Raw genomic sequence first — 27,998 nt, forward strand, 5'->3', positions numbered from 1 at the left:
GGAGCTGGCTATTACTGATGGGAGAATACTCTATCTCCCTCAGGTGTATTTCACTGCCTTACATAATTATTTTAGAACCTTAATGTTTTCCTTTCTCTGCACTTCATTTCCTTGTTTTTTAGGGGGACGGTGTGGGGTATGGCGATTGGGGTGGTTTTTTATTCTCTCTTCAAATGCATAAATACATACATTAAAACCCCTGAGAATAACTGTTGAAATAGGCAGGGTTTGATTCCATTAGTTCCTCCATTCTATTTAAACAAAACAAAATAAAACCCTTCCCAGAAGCAAATAAATATAACAATTCAACTGATCGGCAAAATTTAAATATTTAGTACATTTCTTAAGAAAGCAATTACAGCTGCTGTATTAGGCTAGGAGTGAAAATCCTTGATGTTCAACACAAACCAAAGTGCTGACAGCATGCCACAGCATGTACAGGCACCATGCCCTACTACAACATATCGTAGCCCTTCTCCCCACTGCAGGCTTCCTTTCAACCTTTTTCAGGATATGGGTGGATTCATACCTCTAGCTCATTTTATTGTAAGAATACAGTATTATATATAACAGAAAATTTGTGTTAGTTGACTGCTTATGTTATTGGTAAAGCTTCTGGTTAACAGTAGGCTATTAGTATAGTTAGGTTTTGGGGAGGCAAAAGTTATATGCAGATTTTTGTGCACATGGGGGTAAAGAGGGATCGGTGCCCATAACCCCTGCATTGTTCAAGGGTCTATCGTAAATGGCATGGAGTTATAGTTCTCATTGGGAAGGGCCAGTGGTCAAGCAATTGTTTTTCTTTTTTTTGTGAAACAGTGATCTTTAGACTGAATTTACAAATCTGAATTAAACTCTGCTCTGACCAATTGCTAACATGACTTCTAAAATTCTTTCCAAAATTAAAAAGATTCCATTGCTTATAAAACAACTGGATTAATATTAAACATTACAGAAGCAAAACACATTTTACCTCTAAAGTTTCATTTTGGTCACTGAACATCTACTACCAAGTTAAGATAAATGACTGCAAATGTGGAAACACAGGGCAAGGAATGTTTATGGTTTCATAGTAAGCACAAGAGATAAAATACGAACACTGGGAGTTCTCCTATTGACAGCCAGTTCCATGATCTCTCGGCACGGTCAGAGTCATCTGTTATAGACTACCACTTGTTCTTAAAAGGGAAGCAGTAGTAAGGACAAAATGTCAAGTTTAGAAATCTAACACTCCTCTTGGCACTTTTCTTGCCCACACATGCCAAGAAGTCAAGAACCTCATGACATTCTTCATGGGCTTAATCATGACTTTTTCTACTATAGTGCATTTTCATCAGACTTCCACTTAAAACTACTGCCTGTATATACAAGTAGCCTCTTATGTTCTAGAGAAATATAATGTACAATGTGGTTGGCTTTAATTGAGAGAAGAATTCCCAAGAGATTTCTTCTAGTCATGGCCATGAATATAAAGGGGAACACACAGATTTAGAAATTAAGTCCTCTAGAATTATACTGTTTTTTTCATATTTTTATTCAAACCTAAAGTGACAAGAAATGTCACGTATGCAAATTTATTCTTTGTGGTTATACTAAGGATTTGATAAATCAGATGACAATGGTATTCTAGAAAGACCAAAGGAGATATCAAACTTCAAGAATATTTGGGGGTCAATTCACCTAAAACCAATGCCCTGTATTCTCCACTGTTCAAAAGGCTTGTAGACAATCCATTGTCTTCCATTTCAACTAGATGCATGGTCCACTGTGAAGGAGTGAGAAAAGAGCTGTGTGCTTGTTCTTGACCTGTAAAGATTTCATCATGGAAGATTAATACTGATGCTGCTGCTGCCTGTTACTGGTTGTTTCTCTTTGCAGGTGCCAATATCGGTCAGAGAACAGGATTTCAATGGCAGAGTTGTTGCTATACTGTTATCTCTTCAGAACGGAGGCACAAGGAGAGATGAATGCCACATCGCAAGGAGCAAAAGAGAGAGAGAGAAAGAAATGGTGTCAGGTGGCATGTTGGATGTGATTTTTGTTTTAGTAGAGATTGAGATGACTGCAAATTGTTTAGCTGATTCCTTCGGTCTGCAAAGATACATTTGTGTTGGTGCTGAGGATTCTTGCCTAAGCCTGTTTCAAATTACAAATTGGTTATATTTTTCAAAATAAACTTCCAGCACTTATATTCAGGGCTTATAAATCTCTCTCTCTCTCTCTCTCTCTCTCTCTCTCACTCTCACTCTTACTCTCCCTCTCACACACACAACCCAAAACACATACAACATTAAGGCCAATCCCTACTAACATTATTTAATATTCCATACTGAGATGTCAAATTTCCTATATGTATTATTTTCTTTAGTTAATCAAGTATTTTAAATATAGAAGAGGACAAAACTTAAAGACTAAAAAATAAAGAGCAACATATGCATGCTGTTCACATCACAAACTTAAGTAACAGCAGGGGCAAGACATAGTTATTAGTTCTAATAACCTTCAAAATTCTTATTTCCTCATCATTTTGGGATGCCATGATGGGTAACTAGGATCATTTAAATAACAGTATGACTACAGAGAGAATCTATTACAAGGATGATGGTTTTTCAGGGATTTTTAAAAAATATATTTGTGTTAGGGGCACCTGGGTGGCTCAGTCGATTAAGCATCTGGTTCTTGATTTTCGCTCAGGTCATGATTTCACAGTTCGTGAGTTCGAGCCCTGCACTGGGCTCTGTGCTGACAGGGCAGAGCCTGCTTAGGATTCTCTCTCCCTCCCTCTCCACCCTTCCCCTACTCACTTTCTTTCTAAAAAAATAAACTAAAAAAAATTAAAAATATATATATATATATTTGCGTTAATTTAGTAACAATCCTAGAAAAGCATATCCATGTAGTTTTCTTCAATTCCAGAATTATCTGAATACAAACAACAATCTAGCAGAACTCCTCAAATCAAAAAGATAAACTGCCTTCCCATAACTAGGATTTATCAAAGACTGGTATCAAAACAGGATTAACCATAAAAGCTAACTGACATACAGTCTGTTAGTTTCCTTAAATCCATATTCCACATGTGGTACAGGTACATAAAATGGGACAGTTAGTAGTCTTGCTTCAAAGAACCAACCTCTTAAAGATAGTAAATTATTCCTATTGCAACTACTAGCTTTTAGTAAGTGATAACTGGGTAAATTTGCACATAATTACTACCAGTGAAAGGTCATTTTTTAAAAACTGTCTTGGGTATAATTTGCATAGTCCATGTATTTTATTATATAGTTCTTTTCTGTTAAATCCTTAAGCTACATAAAAGGTAAGATTATGTTAGAGTATTTATACTTTTTATTAAAAATGTGCTTTTCAGTTGACCTTTAAAAATAAATTTAGAGTGAAAAGCAAATGTATCAGCTAATAAGAAATACTGTAGCTGATACAATCATCACTAACATTACCCAAGGAAAGTAATACGTGAGGGAAAGAGTATCTGTGGGTGAAAAACTATACTGCTCTCCTTTATCTGCAATGAAAATGAAGCATGTATCTGAAAAAACAAAAAGCCAACATCAGCACTATTCTAAGACAGATGCGAAGAGAGCTACAAGTGAATGAATTCTTCTGAATACAAAGAATCAACTTGCTATCCTAACTACAACAAAAAAATTGTAGGAATAAGTGTATAGGTATTGCCATTGAAATGGGAGTGGAAAAAGGTTCGTGTTTGGCTTTGCCAGTTACTAGCTTTTATTAATTTCTACAAAACATAGAAGATCCTGGCATTCAAAAAGTTAACATCAATGTTCACTCTAGAATGGTTAAAACTTCAAAATCCATCAAGTGCAGTTATCATGTAGTTCTTCTGAAATGGGGATACGAATCATGCCTGTATCAGGCAGAGTGTGGAAATAAGTCACTGAGTGAATGAGTGAGCAATGATTTCATAAAGTGAGAAAAACTGAAAATATTGAAGAATTCTTGATATATATTTAAAAAAAGGGTGCTGCACAGCAATTTTCCTAATCTCAGAAGAAAAAACTAATAAGCCCCTAAGCCCCAGAAATATCTATTTGTTAGCCATGGACTTACTTTTGGAGACTTCTGCTTACCTTTCATTCCTTACTCTATCACTTTCACAGCTTTGGATTTATTGTATTTCTAACCCCGCAGAACAGCACAGAATGTGAACTGAACTTTATGATTTATTCAATGGTAAATATACTTTTTCATATTTCAGTTTACCTATTCAATTATTATGATGATCTTTACAAAATACAATGCACATCATAAATTATTCATTTCAAAAAAAAGTAAGTAGGTCTTCTAGTCCCGTATGTCCAAATAACATGGGCCTCCTCAATAAAATAAGTTCTCTTTCGGTGCCCACAAATTTAATCTAGCAATTTGACTGAACTTTAAGAGCCTGCTTCGGCTTAAAGACAGGATGAAAGCGAGAGTATGTCGGGCTCTAAATCTAAACCGTAAGCTGGCATACTATAGGTTAATTCCTGTGCAGGTTACAAGGATCTCAAATATACACAGATCAGATCTAGCCTATGGTAGAAACCATATGGTAGTTACAACTTGGGTACAGTTCATGTTAGCTTAATAAACCCAGGAGCGAAGGGAACTGCTAAAACAGAGGTCATAACATCTTTTCCCTTAACTGAAGCTTGTTCTCTGTGTATTAAAAGTGTCCAATCTACTTTTTTAGAAAACAGAATGACCTGTTTTAATGGCCTATTTTCCAGTTGTGCTTTGGAATGCCAAATAACTTTTTAAAACATGTGACTTAATGCTTATTATTTAATTGTGCAACTCAAAATTTATATCCAAGTAGTAAGCAGGCAACTCTTGTTGACTTGTGCTCTGAGATGACACTACTTACTCAATTCTGTTCTCTGTATGTACTACCAACAACTTTCTTTATAATGCATTCATACATTCTTCTCACCCAAAATAGCCTCTTAGAAGAATATGCGAGAATTCAAGACATGAAAGCATATTTCAGCATTAGTAGTTTATCCACTCTCCCAAAATATTCCATGATGTTGGTCAAAGAAAAGTACTGTTGTAAAATGGCTAAGAAGATAAAGTTAGAAATCTAGAGCTGCTCAGTAAATATGATAAAAGCTGAAAAAATAAAGCAGGAAAATGATTACGGAGGGGACAGTTATTAGAAAGAATGAGTAATACAAAACATGGAGAAGTCAAACACAGGGAAAGAGGCTAATATGGAGGTTAGAAGAGAAAGGGTAGTATTTTACAACAGTTTGCAACTATTTAGATAGTGTCTAGATGTGTAAGTATACCTCCCTTAAGAATACTTACAGAAGTGTTTCAGAGAAACCAAATATTTTCAAAGAACCAGGAAAGCTTTAAAGTCAACCAAACACAACCAACCAAGACCAAAACCAACCCTTCTCGGAAGCTTTTCAAAAAGCAAAGTATTTTTTGTAATACAAATAGCCGATTCCTAATATAACTGCTTTGTAATTTCAGATTTTATGTAACAGGTTTTCATAAAATAAGATACACATGTACAATCTCATTATTAGAAAGAGTAATTTAAAATGAACTATTTTATTATATGTAAAAATAATAACCCTCCAGTTAAAGTATTCCATTATCATGAAAGGCTGGTTTGAAAATAATTGATAAATCTTTATAGGGGACATCAAGCATAGGTCTCTATGAATTCATTATGACAACTGCTTAGGTGGGCACACAATACTTATACTAATTCTGTATTACAAAATCCCCCAACAGTCTCATTACAACTCCATCTGTTACAGAGAATAGACTGAAGTTGTCTACTGTAACCCAAAGAGCAGGAAAAATAGTCAATAATTACAACAGAAGAAAATACACTTTAAGAAGAAAAAAAAAAAAAAAAAAAAAAAGACCAGAATAAATCATTTCACAATTTACTGTTAAAGTATTTGGGGTTGAAACTTTTCTGAGTAGGGGCATAGACAGATACAGCATAGTTAAAAATGCTAATGCAAATTACACATATATGTGGACACATTTATGTATCTTTTTCTATTCTCTGTAATTAAATGGCAGGGGTCTGAAAGCAGGTTGATGGCATTCCAAAAACAAAACAGTACATAGTATGATGGCAGCTGCTACCAGAATGGGTTTCTCTGTCCTACCTCACAGGAAGACAACTTCACAGAAGCTATCTTCGATTAGTTCACTAACTCACTTTTAGCAATTATGCAGCCTATTAAAAAAAATATGTAAATGATGTGACAAGCAAAAAGCAGAATTAAAAAGTTTGGTCAAAGAAAAAGAATTTTACATCTGTCATTAAGTTCATTTTGAGTGGGAAAATCTATTATTTATTTGAAATAGTTTGAACTAAAAAACTGTAAAAACAATGAACTGATTACAATTTCGTAGTTTACAAATCAGTACAAAGCTATACATTTAAAAAATTTTACTATAATAACACGTAGCAACATTTTAATAAATTATATCACTTTATACTATTATTAATGATTAAGGCTCTTCTAAATTTGCCAATGTACATATTTTAGTTGAAACATTTACTCAAGCATTTGATAGCTTAAAAGTTAAGCCAAAGAACCAAGTTTGTTATTAATTTATAATTATTTCAGTTTATTATAAATGGACACAAACAATATGGAAATTTACATTTCATCTTAAAAATGAAGCATTTTTACAAAAATAGTACTTAAACACAGTAATCTTAAGACCCTGAAAGTCTGGCCAGGAGTCACTTCTCCACTACAGGGACATGGTATTATCAGCATCTCAATGTTTGTAAGCTGCCACAAGGTAAAAGGCATGTTATTTTAACATATTCAACTTAAAAGGACAACTTTAATGCCCCTCTTTTTTTTGTCTGAGCTTTGGGTATTTTCTCTCTAAGCTGACTTCTCCAACGAGAGACTTACAGTAACAACTCTCCATGACCTCTGGTAACAAACTAAAATTCGAGCATATGCTTCACATACCTTTTTGAGATGTCCTAGTCTAAGTTTGAAAATTTCTTCCTGTTCATGATATTCTGCCAAAGTCAACCTGTCAAAAATGAAATTGTAATTCTAGATATTAAGATGAATACTTATTACTTCTTATTAATAACCAGCAAAAGAAGATTAATGTTTCTCAAAATGCTAAAATGTTGACAACTTTCAGTCCAGAATATAAGCCAGAAGTCCTTTAAAATATTCTTCAGAATATTTCTAACACTTATAGATGGAACACCTAATTGATAAATTCTGCAACTATTTAATGTAGTATCAGGTGCTATGTATCAGGTGATGTTCTAGAATTTCAATCCTAAGGATACAATGGAAAAGACATTTTCTCCTTTCATTTTAGTTTGAACTTACACTCTATAGTGGGGATAAGGAGGCAGAAAACAACTTAAAAAAGAAATAAAATAATCCCAAATAATAGTAAATACTATGAAGAAAACAAAAAGGGTGGTTGACAATGACTGACTATATTACACTATTTGCAGTGAGTATTAGGGAGGCGGTCTTGACCTAAAAGTCAAAAAGAAAACTACAAGAGAACCTGGGGGAATATGTCCTAGATATAGGACAAGTGCAAGTGCAAGGATGCTAACATGGACACAGGGTGGCATACTGTAAGAAGAGGGAAAAAAAAAAAAAAAAAAAGCATCAAAACAGTCAAAGGGGCTGTGAGAAGGAGGAGAGGTAAGCAGGGGCCAGCTTACAATGGACTTCCAGACCAAGGAATGAATTTCATTTTATTCTAAGAGCATTAGAAAATTACTGCACAGTCCATCCAGTTGAGTACTGGTTTAAAAAGAAAAAACCAATACATTTTTCTATTTTCTGTTTCCATGTGTTAGTGAGAAAAAAGAATGCTAAAACTATAGTCAAAGCATCAAATTCTTAATAAAATATAAATAGACATAAGAATTTAAATCCTGAAAAGTACTTTATGGTTATTTTATTATTAATTTCAAACATTCCTATAGAACACTGAAAAATAACTAGCTTATTATGTAGGTCTATAGTAAGACATACATATATAACATTTCCTAAGGAAAAATGATTCTGTTTTCTGATAAAGTAAAAGAAGAAAAACCACTCTACAATAAAACAACTTCCATTTCATACCCCAAAACTGAAAGAATTGCTTTTATCCATCATACTCAGGGCCCATTCGTTTACTTATGTGTTCTGGGGGTACTTGGTGAAGCTCCTAACCTAGGTATGATTTATTTACGTTTTTCATTCAGGCCCCTCAGCAACATTTAATATAAATGCTACTCTCCTTTAGCTAGATGTTAGTTAAATTTACTAATTCTAAAGAAAGGGCATTCAAAGGAAACAAACAAAACCCTCCAAGAAATTCAGTTAGTATTCCACTAGAAATATCTTAAAAGTGAAAAAATAAACATTTAAAATTAAATCAGTCTTAGGTTAACACAACTGCTGGATTTTGTTATACCAAATATAACAACAGTGGATAGTAGCAGCAGATGCTTAAAGCAAATTTAGAGAAATAAGTGTTGCAGTGTGAATACAGATGGATTGAAAGAGGGAGAAGAGGGAAAGGTGATGTTAAAGGAAAAGGATTTGGAAACAAAAATTGATAAAAATCTCTACTAATCCAATAAAGAAAAGCTGTAAGAATTTTTGGTGAATGGTTTTTGGATAGGCATATACACCACCAGTGAAAATTTGGTACAATTTGAATTTCCCATAATTTTTGAAACTGTTTTCTACTAAGAAGTTTGGCTCTCATGCAAACTTGCAAAGCCTTTACATGTACAGATGGCTGAGAATTTCTGTAATTTGGAGGTAAGGATATTTTGTTGTCTTTAGTTGGTGTAGTTTCAATAGCTACTATTCTTGTGAGTCAATAATGAATTAATATCAATTAGCTCCACGATGACTTAGTTTGTTGAATACTGTCTGGTTAATCTTATAGCATAATGTAATGCATACTTGCTTTTAAAAGCACTCAGTTCCAGTTGTTAGTATGTTTTGTGTTGTGGTTCAAATCATCCACATCCCCATAGCTGAAGCAAATGCATACAAATACTCCCTCCCCACATTTACTTAGTAATAATTCTTCACTGATTTAAGAACTTGGACCTTAGAGCATTATTTCATAGGTCTCACATTTCATAGGTCTTTATTGTATGTGTTAAACACATACAATTCTCACTAAAGCTTAATGGTAACTTTCATCAGCAGGAGAATTTAGCTATTTACTTCCTGCATTTTAATGACTACTACTATAACTACTAACTAAGCTTCAAATAAACAGCAAAATATATAAATTTACCAATTTTTCTCTGCTTGGTTTTGATGCATTAATAAGCAAATTCTATAGAAAGCACTAAATACTAGGCTACTGACTTTCTAGACAGTGACTCTTACCACTTTATGATCGTGGATATCGAAAAATAATCTAAGGAAATTTATAAACACTCTCTCCAGAAAATATCACATATACATAAATCAGGGGGTTCACAGATCTCCATTTGATAATTCCTATTCCAGGGTCTTGTCTCACTAAATAAAATGCAAAAGAGACATTTCTTACATTTCTCTGCATTTCTCTATCAGGAGGTACTTGACGTATTAGAACTTTTTAGATATCTCTGTTGTCTACTTCCAGTAAGGAACAATGTTTTTAGATAAAATGTGATTTTAATACACAGAATGAGAAGAGGTAAGCTAGGATAATGTTAATTTTAATGGCTACATAATTATTTTTATGATGTGTTTTTAAAGATCCTAAAAAAATTCACATTCTTAAGCAAGTCTGTTGGTTAGGTTATTTAGCAAATCTTTTATTCACAGATAATGAGAAGATAAAGTCCAACTCCTCCCTGTATGAGTCATACCTGATATTATTGCCTGAATGATTAATATTTTATTATGTTCAAATATACGTATATGTGTTTATTTAGGGGCATGCTAAAAGCTCCTAGAGTAGGTTTATATAAAACTTTATTTTAAAAGCCAAGAAATTTAAAATAAGACTTAACTCTTGATAATCTTTCATAATGAGTCTAAATGGATGAGCATTTTCTTAATGTTTAATTTTTATTTTTGTGACAGCATGAGTGGGGGAGGGGCAGAGAGGCAGGGGACAGAGGATCCGAAGTGGGCTCTGTGACGAAAGCAGCAAGCTCGACACAGGGCTTGAACTCACGAACCAGGAGACCATGACCTGAGCCGAAGTCGGATGCTCAACCGACTGAGCCACCCAGGTGCCCCTAAATGGATGAGAATTTTATTTCTAATTCAAAGAGCTGTTTTACAATAGTTTGATAGAAATGTGAGATGACTGTAATAGAACTAGAACAAATAACAGGAAAAAAGGGAATACTTGATAATCAATTCTTCAAAGACATCCTGTTTAAGAAGGAAATTAACCTTAAGTCTCAAAGTTAAAGAATGCAAGCTATGGTAAAGAAGACTGTTACAGGCATTGAAGAAAAAAAAAAGGCAAGCCCATTTATTTGCATAATTTAGTAACAGGCTATGAGCCCTGCATTGAGGATTAGATTTTTTTTTTAAATTTTTTTTTTAACGTTTATTTATTTTTGAGACAGAGAGAGACAGAGCATGAACGGGGGAGGGTCAGAGAGAGAGGGAGACACAGAATCTGAAACAGGCTCCAGGCTCTGAGCCATCAGCACAGAGCCCGACGCGGGGCTGGAACTCACGGACCATGAGATCATGACCTGAGCCGAAGTCGGACGCTCAACCGACTGAGCCACCCAGGCGCCCCGAGGATTTGATTTTTTAAATGGAGGAAGGTGAGACATGAGACTAGTCTTTTTTTTTTTTTTAAGTTTATTTATGAGAGGGAGACAGAGAGAACGTGTGCACACATGTGAGCACGGAGGAAGAGCAGAGAGAGAGGGAGACACAGAATCCCAAGCAGGATCAGTGCCCATGTGAGGCTCGATCCCATGAACCATGAGATCATGACCTGAACCAAATCAAGAGTTGGACACTTAACCAACTGAGCCACCCAGGAACCCCAAGACTAGTCTACCTTTGAAAAGCCCCCCAAAAAACTAGGAACAGAAGTTCCTCAACATGATACAGGGAATTTATTAAAAACCCACAACTAACATCATACTCAGTGGTGAAAGACTGAAAGCTTCCCCCTTAAGGTGAGGAAGAAGACAATGATGCTTTCACCATTGCTACTCAATATTGTACTAGAAAGTTCTACCAGAGGAATTAAGGAAAAAAAACAAAAATGTAACATAATGCATGAGAATTAGAAAAGAAGTAAAACTATCTTTATTTGCAGATGACATAACTCTAGATGTAGAAAATCTTGAAGAACGAACAAGAAAAAACCACGAGAGCTAATAAATTCGGCAAAGTTGCACGATATAAGATCAACCCACAAAAATAAGTTGTGTTTCTACACATCAGCAACAAACAATCTAAAAAGGATATTAAGAATACATTTCCATTTATAATAGAATCCAAAATAATAAAATACCTAAAAACAAATTTAACCCAGGAAGTGACTTGTACACTAAAAACTAGTAAACAGTGCTAAGGAAATTAATGAAAACGAATTAAATGAAATGACTTCTATGTTCATGGATTAGCAGACTTAACATTGTTAAGAGACAATCCTCTCCAAAGTGATCCATATATTCAGTATAATCCTGATCAAAATACAAATGGCTCATTTTGCTGAAATAGAAAAGCTAATTCTCAAATTCATAAAAAATTGCAAAGGAGGCTCAAATAGAAAAAACAATATTGAAAAAGAACCAAGTTATAGGACTCCCACTACCTATTTCAAAACTTTCTACTACAAAGTTATGGTCATTAAAATAGTGTGGTGCTATCATAAAGACAGACATTGACCAAAGGAATAGAACGGAGTGCAGAAATAAACCCAAATATCCATCGCCAGTTGATTTCTGACAAGGGTACCGAGACCTTTCAATGGGGGAAAGAATGGTCTCTTCAACAAATGGTGCTGGGACAACTAGATAACCACATGCAAAAGAATGAAGTTGGACTCCTGCCTCACTCTATATAAAAAATTAACCAAAAAGGAATCTATAATTTACATATAAGGACTACTAGAAAACTATCAGAAGACAGCACAGGGGTAAATCTTTATGACCATGGATTTGATACCAAAAGCATGAATGAAAAACAAAACAATAAACTTAAGCCATAAAAATTAAAATAAAATAAAAGGACTTTATCAAGAAAGCAAGACAACTTACAGAATGGGAGAAGATATCTACATATCATATATCTGATAAGAGTGTTGTATTCAGAATATATAAAGAACTCTTATAACTCAACAACAAAAAGACAAACAGCTTGATTAAAAACTGAGCAAAAGACCTAGATACCTATATAAAGACCAGCAAGCCCATTAAAAGACATTGAACATAATTAGCCACTCAGGAATATAAATCAAAACCACAATAAGATGGCCTTTTATGGACACTAGGATGACTGTAATTTAAAAATGGAAAATAGGGGCACCTGGGTGACTCAGTTGGATAAGCCTCTGATTCTTGATTTAGGCTCAGGTCATGATCTTGGTTTGTGGGCTCGAGCCCTGCATCAGTCTCCTCAATGACAGCATGGAGCCTGTTTGGGATTTTCTCTCTCCCTCTCTCTCTGCTCCTCCCTTGCTCTCTCTCTCCAAAAGAGGGGGGGGGGGGGGAAGGAAAATAAAAAGTGTTGCCAAAGATGCAAAGAAATAGGAACTCTTGTTTATTGCTGGTGGCAATGTAAAATATTGCAGATGTGAAAAAGTTTAGCAGTTCTTCAAGAATTTAAACACAGAATTACCATATAATGCTGCAATTCCAGTCCTAGGTATATACTCAAAAGAAATGAAAACATATGTCTACACAGACACTTGTACATAAATGTTTATGTCAACATTACTCATAATAGCCAAAAGGTGGAAACAATCTAAATGTTCATAATAGATGAATGGATAAACAAAGTGCACATGTACATGCATATACATACAATGGGATACAGTCAGACATAAAAAAGAATGAAGTACTGATACATGCTACAACATGGACACACCCTGAATATATTATGCTAAGTGAAAGCCAGTGAACTCTCCAGAAAAGGCAAACACATAGAGAAAACTGTTACCAGAAAATGAGGGGAGGAACAAAGAGGAATTAATGGGAATTAATGATTATTTAATGGGTATGAAGTGTTCCAAGTTAATAAAGTTTTGAAACTAAAAGGGTTGCATACATTGTAAACGCACTTAATGCCACTGAACTGTACACTAAATGGTTAACTGTTATGTGAATTTCACCACAATATTTTTAAAAAAGCATCATTGTGAAAAAGAATGGAGGTGTGTGGGAAGGATGAAACTAGTCTGCCTCCGAAGAGACCAAATGTTCTCAATGCAATTAACAGTTGAATTGAGAATAACTTATACCAAGTGCTAATGTGGAATGCAGAATAATGGCCCTCCAACGATGTCTATGTTCTAATCCCTGGGACATGTGAATATGTTAAATTATACAGCAAAGGAGAATTAAGATAGTGAATGAGTTGACCTTAAAATAGGGAGTGATTTTGAGAAGAGATGACCGCTTCTTGAGGTTCACAGATTAAGAGGAATTGTGTTTTGGAGTGGATTATACAGATTCTCACCCATACCTGATTTCGATAATGAGATTCAGAACATTTGAGATGATGAAATTTAGATGAGATTTTTGAATACTGAGTTGATGCTGTAGTGGGGTTGATTCTTTTGGGGATGTTGGAATAGGATGAATATATTTTACATGTAAGATATGAATCTTGGGTCAGAGTAAAGACTGGTAGGCAGAATAACTGCTTCCAAAGTTAATACATCCTAACCTTTGGAATTTGTGGACATGTTACCTAACAGGGCAAAAGATTAAATGGGATAAGGTTGCTAATTAGCTGACCTTAACATAAAGTAATTATCCTGGATAATACAGCTATGAGTACACAGAACAAAGACAAAAATTTTTTATCTAAAGGAAACTAGGAAAAGACACAGAAGAGGTAACATCTGGGCTTGATTAAAGAGGAGAAGCAGAAGGAAGCCAGGAAAAAGAAACGGTATATAAGGCCATTGTAGCTCAAGAGCACAGCATGTAGATATGCATGCCAAAAAAAAAAAAAAAAAACCACGAATGTATAGTGTATGTAGATTAAGGAAGTTTTTCTACTGATTCCTAAGAGTTTTAATCAAAGATTAATGCTGAATTCTGTCTGATGTTTTTTGTTTTGGCATCTGTTAAGACTATCATATGATCTTTCCCCTTATATGGAAAATTACACTGATTTTTTTTTTTTTTAATGTTAAACCAACCTTACATACCTAAAATAAATCCAACTTGGTCTTGACGAATTAATACATGGAAAAATCACACTGATTTTTTTTTTAATGTTAAGCCAACCTTGCATACCTAAAATAAACCAAACTTGGTGAAGATAAATTATCATTTTTACATTATTATATGTTGGGTTGCTAATATTTTATTTAAGATTTTTACATATGGCTTTATAAATGAGATTAGGCTATAACTTTCCTTGTTTGTGTCATCCTTATTAAATTTTGACATCTAGATTATGCTGGTCTCATAAAATAATCTGGAAGTATTTCTGACTTAACTATTCTTTAAAAAAAGTTTTAAAAAGAGTGGCACTATTTCTTCCTTAAATGGATGTTACAATTCATAAATGAAGTCATCTGTACCTGGAGTTTACAATTCATAAATGAAGTCATCTGTACCTTTTTAATTACAGATCCAATTTCTTTAATAGTTATAGAACTATTTAGACTTTTGTTTCTTCCAATGTCAACTTTGTTAAGTTAGATTTTTCTAGAAATTAACCCATTTCACAAAAAATTTCAAATTTAAGCCATTTATTTATTTTTTTAATGTTTATTTATTTATTTTGAGAGAGAGCAAGCATGAGTGAGGGAGGGGCAGAGAAAGAGGGAGAGAGAGAATCCCAAGCAGGCTCTGCACTGTCAGGGCAGAGCCAGAGTCTCCATCTCAGGAACCATGAGATCATGACCTGAGCTGAAATCAAGCGTCAGATGTTTAACCAACTGAGCCATGCAGGGACCCCTTAAGCCATTTATAATATGTATTTTGTTTTCCTTTAAATATCTGTAGACTCCGTAGTAATATTCCTTTTTTCATTCCTGATAATGGTTGTCTTCTCTCTTTCTCAATTTTATTAGTTTAGCTTTTAGGGGGAAAAAAACACAATTTTTTTGGATTGGTTGATTCTCTGTATTGTATGTATTTCCTGTATTGTTAATTTCTGCTCTTATCTTTTCCCCTTTTCTTTGGTTAAGTCTATTGCTCATCTTCTAACTTACTGAAATGGATGCTTAATTTATAAAGTTTGAGTTTTTCTGCTTTTCATATATATGTACATGAAGCTATTAATGTCCCCCAGATACGGTGTCAGATTTATCTCACAAATTTGGCCACGCAGCACTTTCACTATCACGCATCCAAAAATATTTTTCTCATTTCCATTGAAAATTTTTTCAATACCTTTTTTGTTACTGATTTCTAGTTTCATTCCACTGTGATCAGAGGTCATATTCTATGATTCTAATCCTTTAAGTTTCACCCAGGAGTTCTACCAAACATTTAAGGAAGAAACAATGCCCAGTCTTATACAAACTCTTTCAATCTTTTGAAATTTGTTGAAACTTAACTTTATGACCTAACATGGTAAATTCCTATAAAAGTCCGTGCTTAAAAAAGAAGATGACATATTCTGCAGATGTTAGGAGATATTCTGCAAGTGTCAAATTTGTCAATCTCACTGACATTTTCTATACCTACACTGTTTTTTGTTTTGTTTTTTTAATTTTATCTATATGTTCAGGGCACCTGGGTGGCTTAGTCGGTTAAGCATCCAACTTCAGCTCAGGTCATGATCTCACGGTTTGGGAGTTCGAGCCCTACGTAGGGCTCTGTGCTGACAGCTCAGAGCTTGCAGCCTGCTTCAGATTTTGTGTCCCCTTCTCTCTCTGCCCCTCCCCAACTCGCATTCTGTCTCTCTCTCAAAAATAAACAAACATTAAAATATTATCTGTATGTTCAATTACTATAAAATGTTGTATGCTGAAATCTATTATGATTTGTGGATCTGTTTATATCTCCTGGAAGTACAATTTTTTATTTATCTTGAGGTCATATTATTACATGCATGCAAATTTAGAATTACCGTATGTTCCTGGTGATTTGAAATTTATTTATAGTTCTGAAATAACCACTATTTCTTCGTACTTTTTTTGCCTTAAAATTTTACGGAGTCTCATACAGCATTTACCTGGAATATTTTTGTCTTAACTTATAGTCCCAATATCTTTTTTTCATCCTTTGGCTACTTTTAAGAATTTTTCCTCTTTGCCTTGCTTTTTCTGAAATTTCATTATGATGTTCCTAGGTGAGTATTTCTTTTTATTCATCCTACTTGGAATTCTTTGGCCTCTATAAATCTATAGATTGATTTTGTTAATCTGTTTTTAAATATTCTCAATTATCTAATCTTCAAATATAGCTTCTGCTCCATTCAAGATGGTTTTTCTATGGTCAGGTGACTTGTCTAGTAAACAAAAACTGAGCAATCCAATAAAAAGAAAAAAAAATGGGTCAGGGATGAGGCAGGATAAATCAACAGTACAAATAAAGACCAGATTTAAGCCCTAATAAATAACAGATGAAATGAAAATAGATTAAAATGCTCCAATGAAAGATTTTTCAGGCATGATTAAAAAAAAAATCAATTAAATATTTATCAAAGCCAATAAAATGTAAACTACCAAAGGTGAACTTTAATGTACACTGTAAACTCTGGGTGACAATGATGTGTCAATGCAGGTTCATCAACTGTAACAAATGTCCCACTCTAGTGGAGGGTACTGATAGTGGGGAAGGTTATATGTGGGGACAAGGAATAGATGAGAACTCTTCTACTGTCTGCTCAATTTTGCTGTACACTAAAACTGTTCTAAAAATAAATCTTATTAAGAAAAGTCTATTATGTTATTTATAGAAGACAAGTAATCCATTAAATAACTTTATGCTACATAAAATATAATCTTGAGCTAAAATTAAAGCTTTCACGAGAAAACACAGTAACCTCTAAAACTTCATTAATATAAAATATAAGGTAAAATATTACTGTTTACTTTGCAATCATCCTCTGTGAAACATGAAATGCATAAATAAAATAAGGATATTGAAAATATATTTAACATGAGGCCAAATCTTAATTAAAATTAATTACAAAGGTCATTAATTAACCCAAGGGTCATTTACACATCCATAGATAATACTATCTTATGCAAACTACTCTGAATAATAGAAGTCTTTGTGACTAAAATTAGAAACTACTACCTAAAACACCTGACTGAATCTTGCTGGTAGATAAAAATCTGTAAAGAGCCAGGAACCATGCAAGTACTTTACATTTACATGTATTACCTCATATCATCTTCTCAACACTATGATGTAGGTACTTTTAAAAGTGAAGAAATGTAGGCTCAAAAAATATAGCTTACAAAAAATAACCACATCTGACCATCTACAGAAGTTAAAGTCCTAACCACTACATAGTAGGTAACTTCTTTTTCTAGATTAACTTCTTGACAGAAAAATAATTAGGGGCACCTGGGTGGTTCAGTCAATTGAGCATCTGACTTCAGCTCAGGGCATGATCTCATAGTTTGTGAGTTTGAGCCCCGCACTGTCAGCACAGAGCCTGGAGCCTACTTCAGGTTCTCTGTCTCTCTCTGGCCCTCCCCCGCTCACACTTGGTCTCTCTCCAAAATAAATAAACATTAAAAAAAATTAAAAAAGAAAAATAATTAAAGATTCAAAGTCTCTATGCTAATTATACCAGATGTTTTACAAACACACTAGATGTTCTAGTTACCACTAAACAGTGATTTAAAAGGAATTTTTAGAAGACAGTTGCAAAGACTTGGGCACCTGGGTGACTGAGTCGGTTGAGTGTCTGACTCTTGATTTTGGCTCAGGTCATTATCTCACGGTTGTCAGACTGAGTCACAAGTCAGGCTCCACACTGACAGTGCAGAGCCTGCTTGGGATTCTCTCTCTCTCTCTCTCTCTCTCTCTCTCTCTCTCCCCCTCTCTCCCTCTCTCCCTCTCTCTCTCTCGAAAAAAAAAAAACAAAAACAAAAAACAAAAAAAAAAGGCAGTTGCAGAGTATAGCCACTAAAATCAAAGTATAATAATATATGAATCAACGTCCTTCTACGGCTTCTTTTCCCCATTTAAAGCTGCATTTGTATAAACATGCAATAAAACTACTATGTAGTATCACTTCATTTGCCATTCCAAGAACACAGAGCAGTATAACTTCAGGGTTAGTTCTCAGTCAACATATACAATAAAGTGTGGTGGAAATGAGATAAGTCTATGATTATTAAACTATAGTTAGGGCTATCAGCACCTTGGAAGACAAGTAGTAAGCAAAACACCTGTAACAAACCAGAAAAATGGTCTACTGAGGAGAAAATGAAATTCAACCCAATGCTTATGTACTGGAATTTAGCATATACTGACCACTTTCCATATGCCAGGAAACTGTGCTACATATTGGGAATATAGAGCTAAAAAGGTGAGATAAATGCTACAGTATATACACAGGCACATATAAAAGGCTATGGGCACCTAATCTGAGGGGAGAGACAATGGGAAGAAAAAACATCAGAGGTGGCTTCCTATTGAAAGTGGTATGTGAGCCAAGCCTTAAAGGATGGATAGGAAATGAGACAGGTGAAGAAAAGGAAAGAACAAGATGTATGAAGGCACAGAAACAAGAAAGCTCAACCCATTTAGAGAACTAAAAGAGTTTAACGTAAGATGCAGAAGGCAGATATTGGGAGTGAAGTGAAAGAGAAAAATGAGAAAAATAACAAGGCCTACAAAGAGTCCTTCATGAGGGTGAATTTTATCTTAAAGGCCAGTGAAGGAGGTTAAAGGTGAAACTGACATGAAGAGAATCAATTTTAACAGTAATCTAGGTTAAAAAAAAAAACGAGATGAGGTTCAATACTAAGATAGTGGCAATGATGGACAAATACAAGACGCTATAGAAACAGACACAGAGAATGAGGCAAAGGGAAACATCTACAATATTTCTAGTGTCATTAACTGAGTGAATGGTGATGCTGTGACTGAAGAGACAGAGGGCACTATCACTTTACCTTACAGTGATCATTAACTCCTATTCTTCAGGGATCAAGGAAAAGCTTTTAGGAGGAAATACCTAGCATGGGATTTAAACGATGAACAGAAATTAAAAGAATGGTTTGGAGTTTGAAAGTCGGCAGTGAAGGGTAGGCAACAGTTAACGACAAAAGATGAGGCTAGAGTGGTCAGAAGATGCCAGATCAAGGTGCTCTGTGGCACAAAAACAGACATTCAGATCAATGAAACAGAACAGAGAACCCAGAAATGGACCCACAAAATTATGGCCAACTAATCTTCAAAAAGCAGGAGAGAACATCCAATGGAAAAGTGCTCTGAAGAAGTCATCTTAGGGTGGTGACCCATCCATCTCAGCCCGGTGGCTCGGGTGGTTAAGCATCCAACTCTCGATTTTGGCTCAGGTCATGATCTCACAGTTTGTGGGATGGAGGCCCACATCCGGCTCCGTGCTGACAGTGTGGGGCCTGCCTGGGATTCTCTCCCTCTGTCCCTCCCCTGTTTATGCTCTCTCTTTCTCAAAATAAATAAATAAACTTAAAAAAAAATTTTTTTAAATAGTCATCTTGGGACTTTTGGATTTTATCATTCAAGTAACAGAAAGCTATGTTAGGGTGATAAGGAAGAGAACGAAAGGATCGTATTTTGCAAAAATGATTCTGATTGCAAAATGAAAATGAATTGGATTGATGCACCAATGTTGAAAGGAGAGGTGGGGTAAAAAATAACCTAAGTAAGAGATGACTAACCTGAGTTAGAATGGTGTCAGTGGGGACTTGCATAGGTGGATATAATTGAGATCTGGAAGGACTAGTGTCTTACAGGAGTGGGGTTAAAGCTAACACATACTGTATTCTATATAACCACTTTTCTACCCGCTACCTTTTATCAAGCAACAAATTTACTGATTTACAAAAAGTTAACCGTTTGCTAAATTTAAAAAAATATCAATAGCTGAACGTTTCAATTCCAATTTACAAAAGCCCTCTGCTGCCCCCCAGTCAGGAAAGGCTTGAAGATGGAGGTAGATTTTGAGATGGAATTTGAAAAATTATCACCTATTTTTGATGAAAAATAATAAAGAAAAATAAATGGAATCTTGATCTATAATATTAAGGATGATAATCAAAATTTGGCATGTGAAACTCAGAGAATGATAATACAATTTACTAACAGAACACAGGAAAAGGCAAGGGGTGTGTATGTGGATGTGTGTGTGTAGACAGAAAGAGACAGACTAGAATGGGAATAACAATAAATGTTTTGTGTTTTTAGTAAATATGGTTTTGAAAAGGCTGCATTAGAGGTTCCTGTGAAGCACTGAAGTACCAATATCAACTATGCAAGGATATGACATTCAAAACCGAGATACAAATATTTAATACTCAAGAGAAAAGTGTACTGGAGATCAAATCTTGGATGTCAGTAGCATGTATGTGGTAACTGAAATTCTAAGAGTAGCTAGTTTTCAAGAATATGTAGGGGAGGAAGTAAGATGGCCAAGACAGATCCTTAAAACACCTACATTTTGCAAACTGGTAGAGTAAATAATGTCCACAGAAGAGACTGAGAAGATGAGCCAGAAGAGTTAAAATGAAAATTAGGATAACAAGGTATTTCAAAAGAAATAGGCAAGAAAGAGAACTGGGAAAAAATAAGAAGTCAACAATATTCAACGTTGCCAAGTTAAAGACTTAAATGTCTAGGACACTGAGCATCAAAAAGATAATGTTTAAAAGGCAATTTCACTTAAGAAAGGACAAAAGAGAAGTTGAGGCAGAAGAGACTGGCCCAAGTAAGTCTTTTGGAAAACCTGGTTAATAAAGATGACAGAATATGGAGACTAGGGTAGAGATATAAAATGGCAGCAGAGTTTTTTGTTTCATTCTGTTTTCTAAAAGGAAGGAATCAGTAAAGAACAAAGTCAACGATGTAAGATAAAGGAGTATCAGATAGAAGAGGTCCCTCATGTAGCCAGGGATGGGAATCAAAGCATAAGCGAAACACGACCTTCTAACAAAGGAGAGAAAGAATACATCCACATAAAAATATCAAACGGGGATGGGTGGGTGTGTATTTTCTACTCATAAACTTAAGTTCCTGCAGAACAGAAAAATTATAGAAATTTGGATGTATCTTTAAGTCAACATTTTAAAAATGGTCTTCTCTGTGGGATGGGATCATGGTCTATATTGTTTTATTATGTTCTTTCATATTTTCCCAATTTTCTATCATAAGCATTTAATGATTTAAAAATGTCTTTGTCCCTTGAACTATAAATTCATCATTAATGCAGAAAATTCAGAAAATAAGTAAAAGCAGGAAGGGAATAAACAATACCTACAACTTACCAACGTATTGCTTTCACAGGTTAAAAAAATACGTCAGTTATATTACTTAACATTTTCTCAGAAAAAGGAACATTAATGGAAACACTGAATTGAAATAATCAAAACTGATAACTGACTCTATCATTCAGACATGAAGAAAGAGTGGATTCCAGTTTCCTCTTAGCTACCTAAATCTCTACTTTAAAAGAGGATTAATAAATCTCCACTTACAAAGGCAGAATTCAGATATCTGGAGATTATTAATTTAGTCATAAATTTCAATACTGCCTTCATTGCTGGCCATAACTACTTTTAGTATTTAAGTATTAGTTTAACTACAAATAACATCTATCACAAACATTCATGCTCATTGGCAACAATTAAAAAAAAAGAAAAGTTAAAATGGAGGCTTACAGTTGTGGTAAATTTGGTCTAACAAAGGGATCATTCTCTGCTCCATTGACTGCTTTGTTTTTCCTTTGTTTTGGTTCAGAATTGGTAGAGGGTGCCTGAGAATTATTAGCTGTGGGAGGTTTGCGCTTGGCTAGAAGTTTCCTTTGCCTTTCAATATCTTCCCTTTGCTGATTCACCCATTCTTGTTGCCTGTATAAAAATAAATGTAAAAAACCGTATTTACTTTTTATTTACTCTTCACAGTTAAAAAATGAAAATACATTAATAAACATGAAAAAAATCATTTAACAAATCATACAACATAAACATAAATTATGGTTCCACCTTTCTGAACTAACTTGTACTCACTTTCTAGGTCTAATTTGAAGCATTCATTTCTAAATTCCCTAAATCCCTTGAACTAGGGAAAGCTGTGTTGCCATATATAATCTCATGGTAGCTTGTAGATCTCCGCTTCCTTCTTTCTAATAAGCAACAATCCTACAGACATTTGATTAGAATGTCTCTAGTTAGACTACATTACTCCATGAGAACAGAGACTGCATCTATTTTCTACCCTATTGTATCTCTGGTGCGACCACAATAATCAGCACATACTAGGTATTCAGTAAATATTTGCTGAATGACATAAATGGGCTATTAAAAAAAGAACAGAGGTAAGCAAGGAGTATATTTTAAACATGCATCTGATCACTTACTGTTTGTAGAAAAACTTACAAAAGACAAATATGAATTTTTTAAATGTGTAATATTATTTATTTTCTATAATGTATTTATTTTTTTATAATTTACATCTAAGTCAGCACACGGTGCAACAATGATATCAGGAGTAGATTCCTTAATGCCCCTTATCCATTTAGCCCATCCCCCCCAACCCCTCCAGCAACCCTGTTTGTTCTCTGTATTTAAGAGTCTCTTATGTTTTGTCCCCCGCCCTGTTTTTATATATAATTTTTGCTTCCCTTCCCTTATATTCATCTGTTTTGTATCTTAAAGTCCTCATATGAATGAAGCCATATACTTGTCTTTTCTGACTAATGTCGCACAATACCCTCTAGTTCCATCCACCTAGTTGCAAATGGCAAGATTTCATTCTTTTTGATTGCCATCATCCGTTGATGGACATTTGGGCTCTTTCCATACTTTGGCTATTGTCAATAGCACTGCTATAAACACTGGGGTGCACGTGTCCCTTCGAAACAGCACACCTGCATCCCCTGGATAAACACCTAGTTGTGCAATTGCTGGGTCGTAGGGTGGTTCTATTTTTAATTTCTTGAGGAACCTCCATACTGTTTTCCAGAGTGGCTGCACCAGTTTGCATTCCCACAAATATTAATTTAATAAAGTGTTATTTTCTAAATTTATCTCTGTTAAGAAGATTTGGGGAATGTGCAAGTGCTATCTTGAAACAAAAATTGATCTGAATATGAGAAATTTAAGAAGAGGAGAGCCTGGGTGGCTCAATTAAGCATCTGACTATCTGACGCTTGATTTCTGCTCAGGTCACGATCCCAGGGTTGTGGGATGAAGCCCTGTGTCGGGCTCTGCACTGAGCATGGCGCCTGCTTGAGAGTCTCTCTCTCCCTCTCCCCACATGCACACCCACGACTGCTCTCTCTTTCTCTCTGCCCACCCCCCCTCCCCCCAGCCCCGACACACACAGTTTAAGACATTTATGAAGAAAGAGGAAATTTTCACTACCTGAAGGAAACAAAAATTAGCATGGCTTTAAAGAATGAGCAATTAATAAAAGTAAATAAATATTACTGTTTCCCATTCAAGAATCTAAAGCTTACTAATTGTAAAAAACTACTAAATATCATGTCTACTATAAAAATACATGTTAGAGATTTCAGCAATCTGACCAGAGCAAGAGTAGGTTAACAGTGAAGCTTTTTTTTTTTTAACGTTTATTTTTGAGATGGGGGAGGGGCAGAGAAAGAGGGAAACACAGAAACCGAAGCAGGCTCCAGGCTCTGAGCTGTCAGCACAGAGCCCAAAACGCAGGGCTTGAACCTATGAACCGTGAGATCAAGAGCTGAGCCAAAGTTGGATGCTTAACTGACAGAGCCGCCCAGGCAAACTTGTTCTCAAAGTAACCGGTTCCCTTTTAGGTCACCTCAACATGCTTAGAAAAAGTTTTAAAAACGTTATACGGTTATAAGACTAAGATTTAAAACAAGACAAATGTTTCAATTCCTTGGCTCCCCACCCCCACTCAAACCAGAACTACAGAACTTCTACTCTGCTGATGCAAAACTGACTTCATGCACACTGCCTTTTCCTATGGTTCTAGCCAGATGGTAGTAGAATATGACCAGAATGAAAGAATCACTAACCACCCACAGAGAAGAGTAAAAGGGTGGAGAAAATTCAAGAATAGCAAAGCTAGAACAGGACTTTAATCCAGTTTCCACTTGGAAGTAGGAATAACTTTATTTAAAAAGTTAACTTTTAAAGCTACTTTAGAACACAATCAAGATGTTATAAATGAAAATAAACAGCAATTCTCTCTGCCCCTCCCCCGTTCATGCTCTGTCTCTCTCTGTCCCAAAAATAAATAAACGTTGAAAAAAAAAATTAAAAAAAAAAAAAAAAAAAAGGGGCGCCTGGGTGGCGCAGTCGGTTAAGCGTCCGACTTCAGCCAGGTCACGATCTCGCGGTCCGTGAGTTCGAGCCCCGCGTCGGGCTCTGGGCTGATGGCTCAGAGCCTGGAGCCTGTTTCCGATTCTGTGTCTCCCTCTCTCTCTGCCCCTCCCCCGTTCATGCTCTGTCTCTCTCTGTCCCAAAAATAAATAAACGTTGAAAAAAAAAAAATTAAAAAAAAAAAAATAAACAGCAATAACCCTACTGATCAAAATCCTAACAGAAAGTAAAGAATTACTGGAATGAATATATAGCAAATATCTGATTATTCAGGAATGACTACACATTTTAGAGATTAATTTACCATTACTAATACTTATTTATTTCTCTTATCTGTCAACTACTTTGGGTTCTATCACTGATAAACTACTTGATACACACTGATAAGTAACTTGATATAAGATATGTATAACAATACGCAGTAGGCCCTCAATTCAAGAAATGCAAGTAATTTTTTAAAAACTACATTACTTACTTATCATAAAAAGGCACAAAGCAAGAACAGCCAGACTGAAGAGGTGCACAGGGCAAGGCACAAGGGAAGGGCACAGAGCTTCCAACGCCCTCTCCATTTGCACCACTCTCCCCAGACTTCCATGTGTTCACCAACCCGGAAGCCCCAATTTTGCTCTTTTTTGATAGCTCAGTGAAGAAATTTTAACTACTAACAGAGCTTGTGTTTTAGATTTATATTTAAGGTTATACACTGTAACCTATTTTATTCATTACCAGGACAACTGTAGGTCTGGGTTTAGCAGCTGAGGTTCTTGCTTTTAAAATACTCAAAAATCATGGTTTCTACCTCAAACGTATCTCTAGTTTCACTGTCAATATTTTAGCTCAAACCTAATCATCTTTCATTTGGAGACCTCTCCCCATCTCAGTTGTCAATAATTTATCTTCTTTCCAACATCCCCATATTATCATGAGTTATCTTTCTAAAACTCAATTCTGACCACACACACTACAGACAAACCTTTAATAGCTCCGTATTATCCACAGAATTAAAAGCCAAAATCTCTAGCATCACAAGAACAACATCCTTCATTATGGTACACCTTTCACCCAGCACAACTGGTGCTGAACAAAAGCTGAAGAAATCAACTGAGATAGAGAAGGCCATTCTGTGCTAAGTCCTGGGAACCAGTGTTTAAAACAGCGATGTTTATATAATACGGGAGATACAGCTTTGCCTCCATTTTGCACATAACTGAACGAGTTCTAGGAAATCTGATATAGATGCTGCCACTACTCCTGCTTTTCAGGTTTTAAAATATTTCCAGCAAAAAAAAAAGGGGGGGGGGTAGCATAGGTCTTGGCTTCTTAACAGAGTCAATCATTTAAACTCAATAACTTCTCTGTTTTAAAGTTTACCTCAGAAACACTAAAGCCACATGTTCAGTTCAACTGATTTAGAATTATTGTATCTAAAACAGAACAGAAAAAGTTCTTGTCTTTTCCATAGGAACAGAGAGCAGACAAGGGCTGAATACTAAGACTAAAGTAAGGATTGGAGAATGGGGGGAGAAAACTAAGTAGGCAAATCCCAAGATATATATACATATAGATGTAAATCTTCCAATGACAATTACAGGTCCCTCCCAAATCATCTATAAAGCTGGAAGGTCAGTTTATATTTTGGAAAGTCATGTTTAGAATAATACATCATGCTGTATGGATGAATGCTAACTAATCAAGAAATTTGCTAAAGCTGAAATTGTAATACTTGTGTTTTACGTTCCTTTCGAATGTACTAAATTCTGTGATTTCAAATAGTAAGGAGTAGATGTAGAACACAACTCCAAATGTACAATCTTTGCAAGTAATAAAAACTCAAAGGAACACTACATTATTTAAAATGTAAGAATGACTAACTTCACGAGATTCTGAAACGCAAAACCATCTGTCCATTGTTCAGTAAATGAAGCACCATGTCTAACTGTTGTGAAGTGCCCAAGGCGTAATCTGTCTTGCATACTCTTCTCTCGGCTTGACAGTTTTTCTTGCGTACTCTGGAAGGAGAAGGAAAATATCATCAATTTTATTTATTTAAAATTTAAAACTGTACAAGGCAAAAACGGGGTCAAGCGGAATGAAAAGGAAACAAATCACTGAACTTTAAACCTACCTTTTCAATAAGCAGTTTTTTGCTCATTGATATGCACTTATTTAATCGTTCTTTGTATTTTTCAAGTAATTTTTGTTGTTCATCTATTTGTCGTCTGAGATCACAATTAGCCTACAAAATAAGGAGAAAATGGAAAAGGTCTAGAATTTGTGTATATGAGACACTGATGAATATTTTTAACATTCTGAATAAAGTATATAAAAAGAAAGGGTTAATTAAGGATTTGAGTATGATACTAAAAATTTTTTTTTCAACACCTACTTATTGTGGCATAATACTGTTAAATGTTGCCTAACTGTGCAGTGGAAAGTACATGGAATTTGTATCCATATTCCATGGTTCAAATCCACATCCTAAGGTATATAACCTTGGCTAAGTTTAGTCAGTTACCTGAACCTTAGTTTATTTCTTTTGTATTTCTAAAATAGGGGCAATACTATCTATCTCACTTAGTTAAAAATAACTAAAATGTATGTATATAAAATGACTAACACTTAAAAATGAATGTAAGTTCTCTTCCATCTTTTGTAACTGATAAAACTGTTTTCTCCATTATACTTGGGGCTGACACTACCGATGCCTACCCAATAGCTAACGATTTCCACCATCTTTCTTGGCAATAAGATACCCATTTTGCTGACTTTCTAGGCAGCCATATGCTCATGCAAAGGCCCTTATATAAACTCAGGAGATGAGTCAGATTAGTCTAGGATAATGACAGAATAACCTGGAGGGCTTGTTATAATACAGACTGCTGGGTGGGACACACTCCCCAAGTTTCTATGTAAGTCAGTCCGGAGTAGGGTCTGAAAATTATTTCTTTCTTTCTTTAAAAAAATTTTTTTAATGTTTATTTATTTTTGAGAGAGACAGAGACAGAATGCGAGTGGCTTGGGGCAGAGAGAAAGGGAGGCACAGAATTTGAAGCAGGCTCCAGGCTCCGAGCTGTCAGCACAGAGCCCGATGCGGGGCTCAAACTCACGAGCTGTGAGATCATGACCTGAGCCGAAGCCAGACGCTCAACTGACTGAGCCACCCAGGCACCCCTGAAAATTATTTCTAATAAATTCCACAGGATGCTGATGCTTCTGGTCTGGGAATCATACTTTGAGAACCACAGTTCTAGGCCAATCATGGTAGAAGCCAAAAGACATAATATATGGAAGATGCTAGGAGAAAAGAGCTACCAATCTGAAATTATATACCTAATAAAATTATTTTTCAAGGA

General features: G+C 35.1%; 1 protein-coding gene across 2 annotated transcripts in view; it reads right to left on the minus strand.

The window, feature by feature from the left end:
- TLK1 (tousled like kinase 1) overlaps positions 1–27,998 on the minus strand; it is a 147,019-nt gene that overhangs the window by 26,153 nt on the left and 92,868 nt on the right. For both annotated transcript variants that reach the window (XM_045480166.1, XM_045480167.1), the window contains 4 exons: positions 26,771–26,881; positions 26,518–26,654; positions 21,994–22,182; positions 6,987–7,053 (listed from right to left, as the gene is read on the minus strand). In XM_045480166.1, coding sequence (XP_045336122.1) covers positions 6,987–7,053; positions 21,994–22,182; positions 26,518–26,654; positions 26,771–26,881 — 504 coding nt within the window. The remainder of the gene's footprint in view (positions 1–6,986; positions 7,054–21,993; positions 22,183–26,517; positions 26,655–26,770; positions 26,882–27,998) is intronic.

The sequence above is a fragment of the Leopardus geoffroyi genome, chromosome C1, assembly GCF_018350155.1.
Source record: "Leopardus geoffroyi isolate Oge1 chromosome C1, O.geoffroyi_Oge1_pat1.0, whole genome shotgun sequence".
NCBI lineage: Eukaryota > Metazoa > Chordata > Mammalia > Carnivora > Felidae > Leopardus > Leopardus geoffroyi.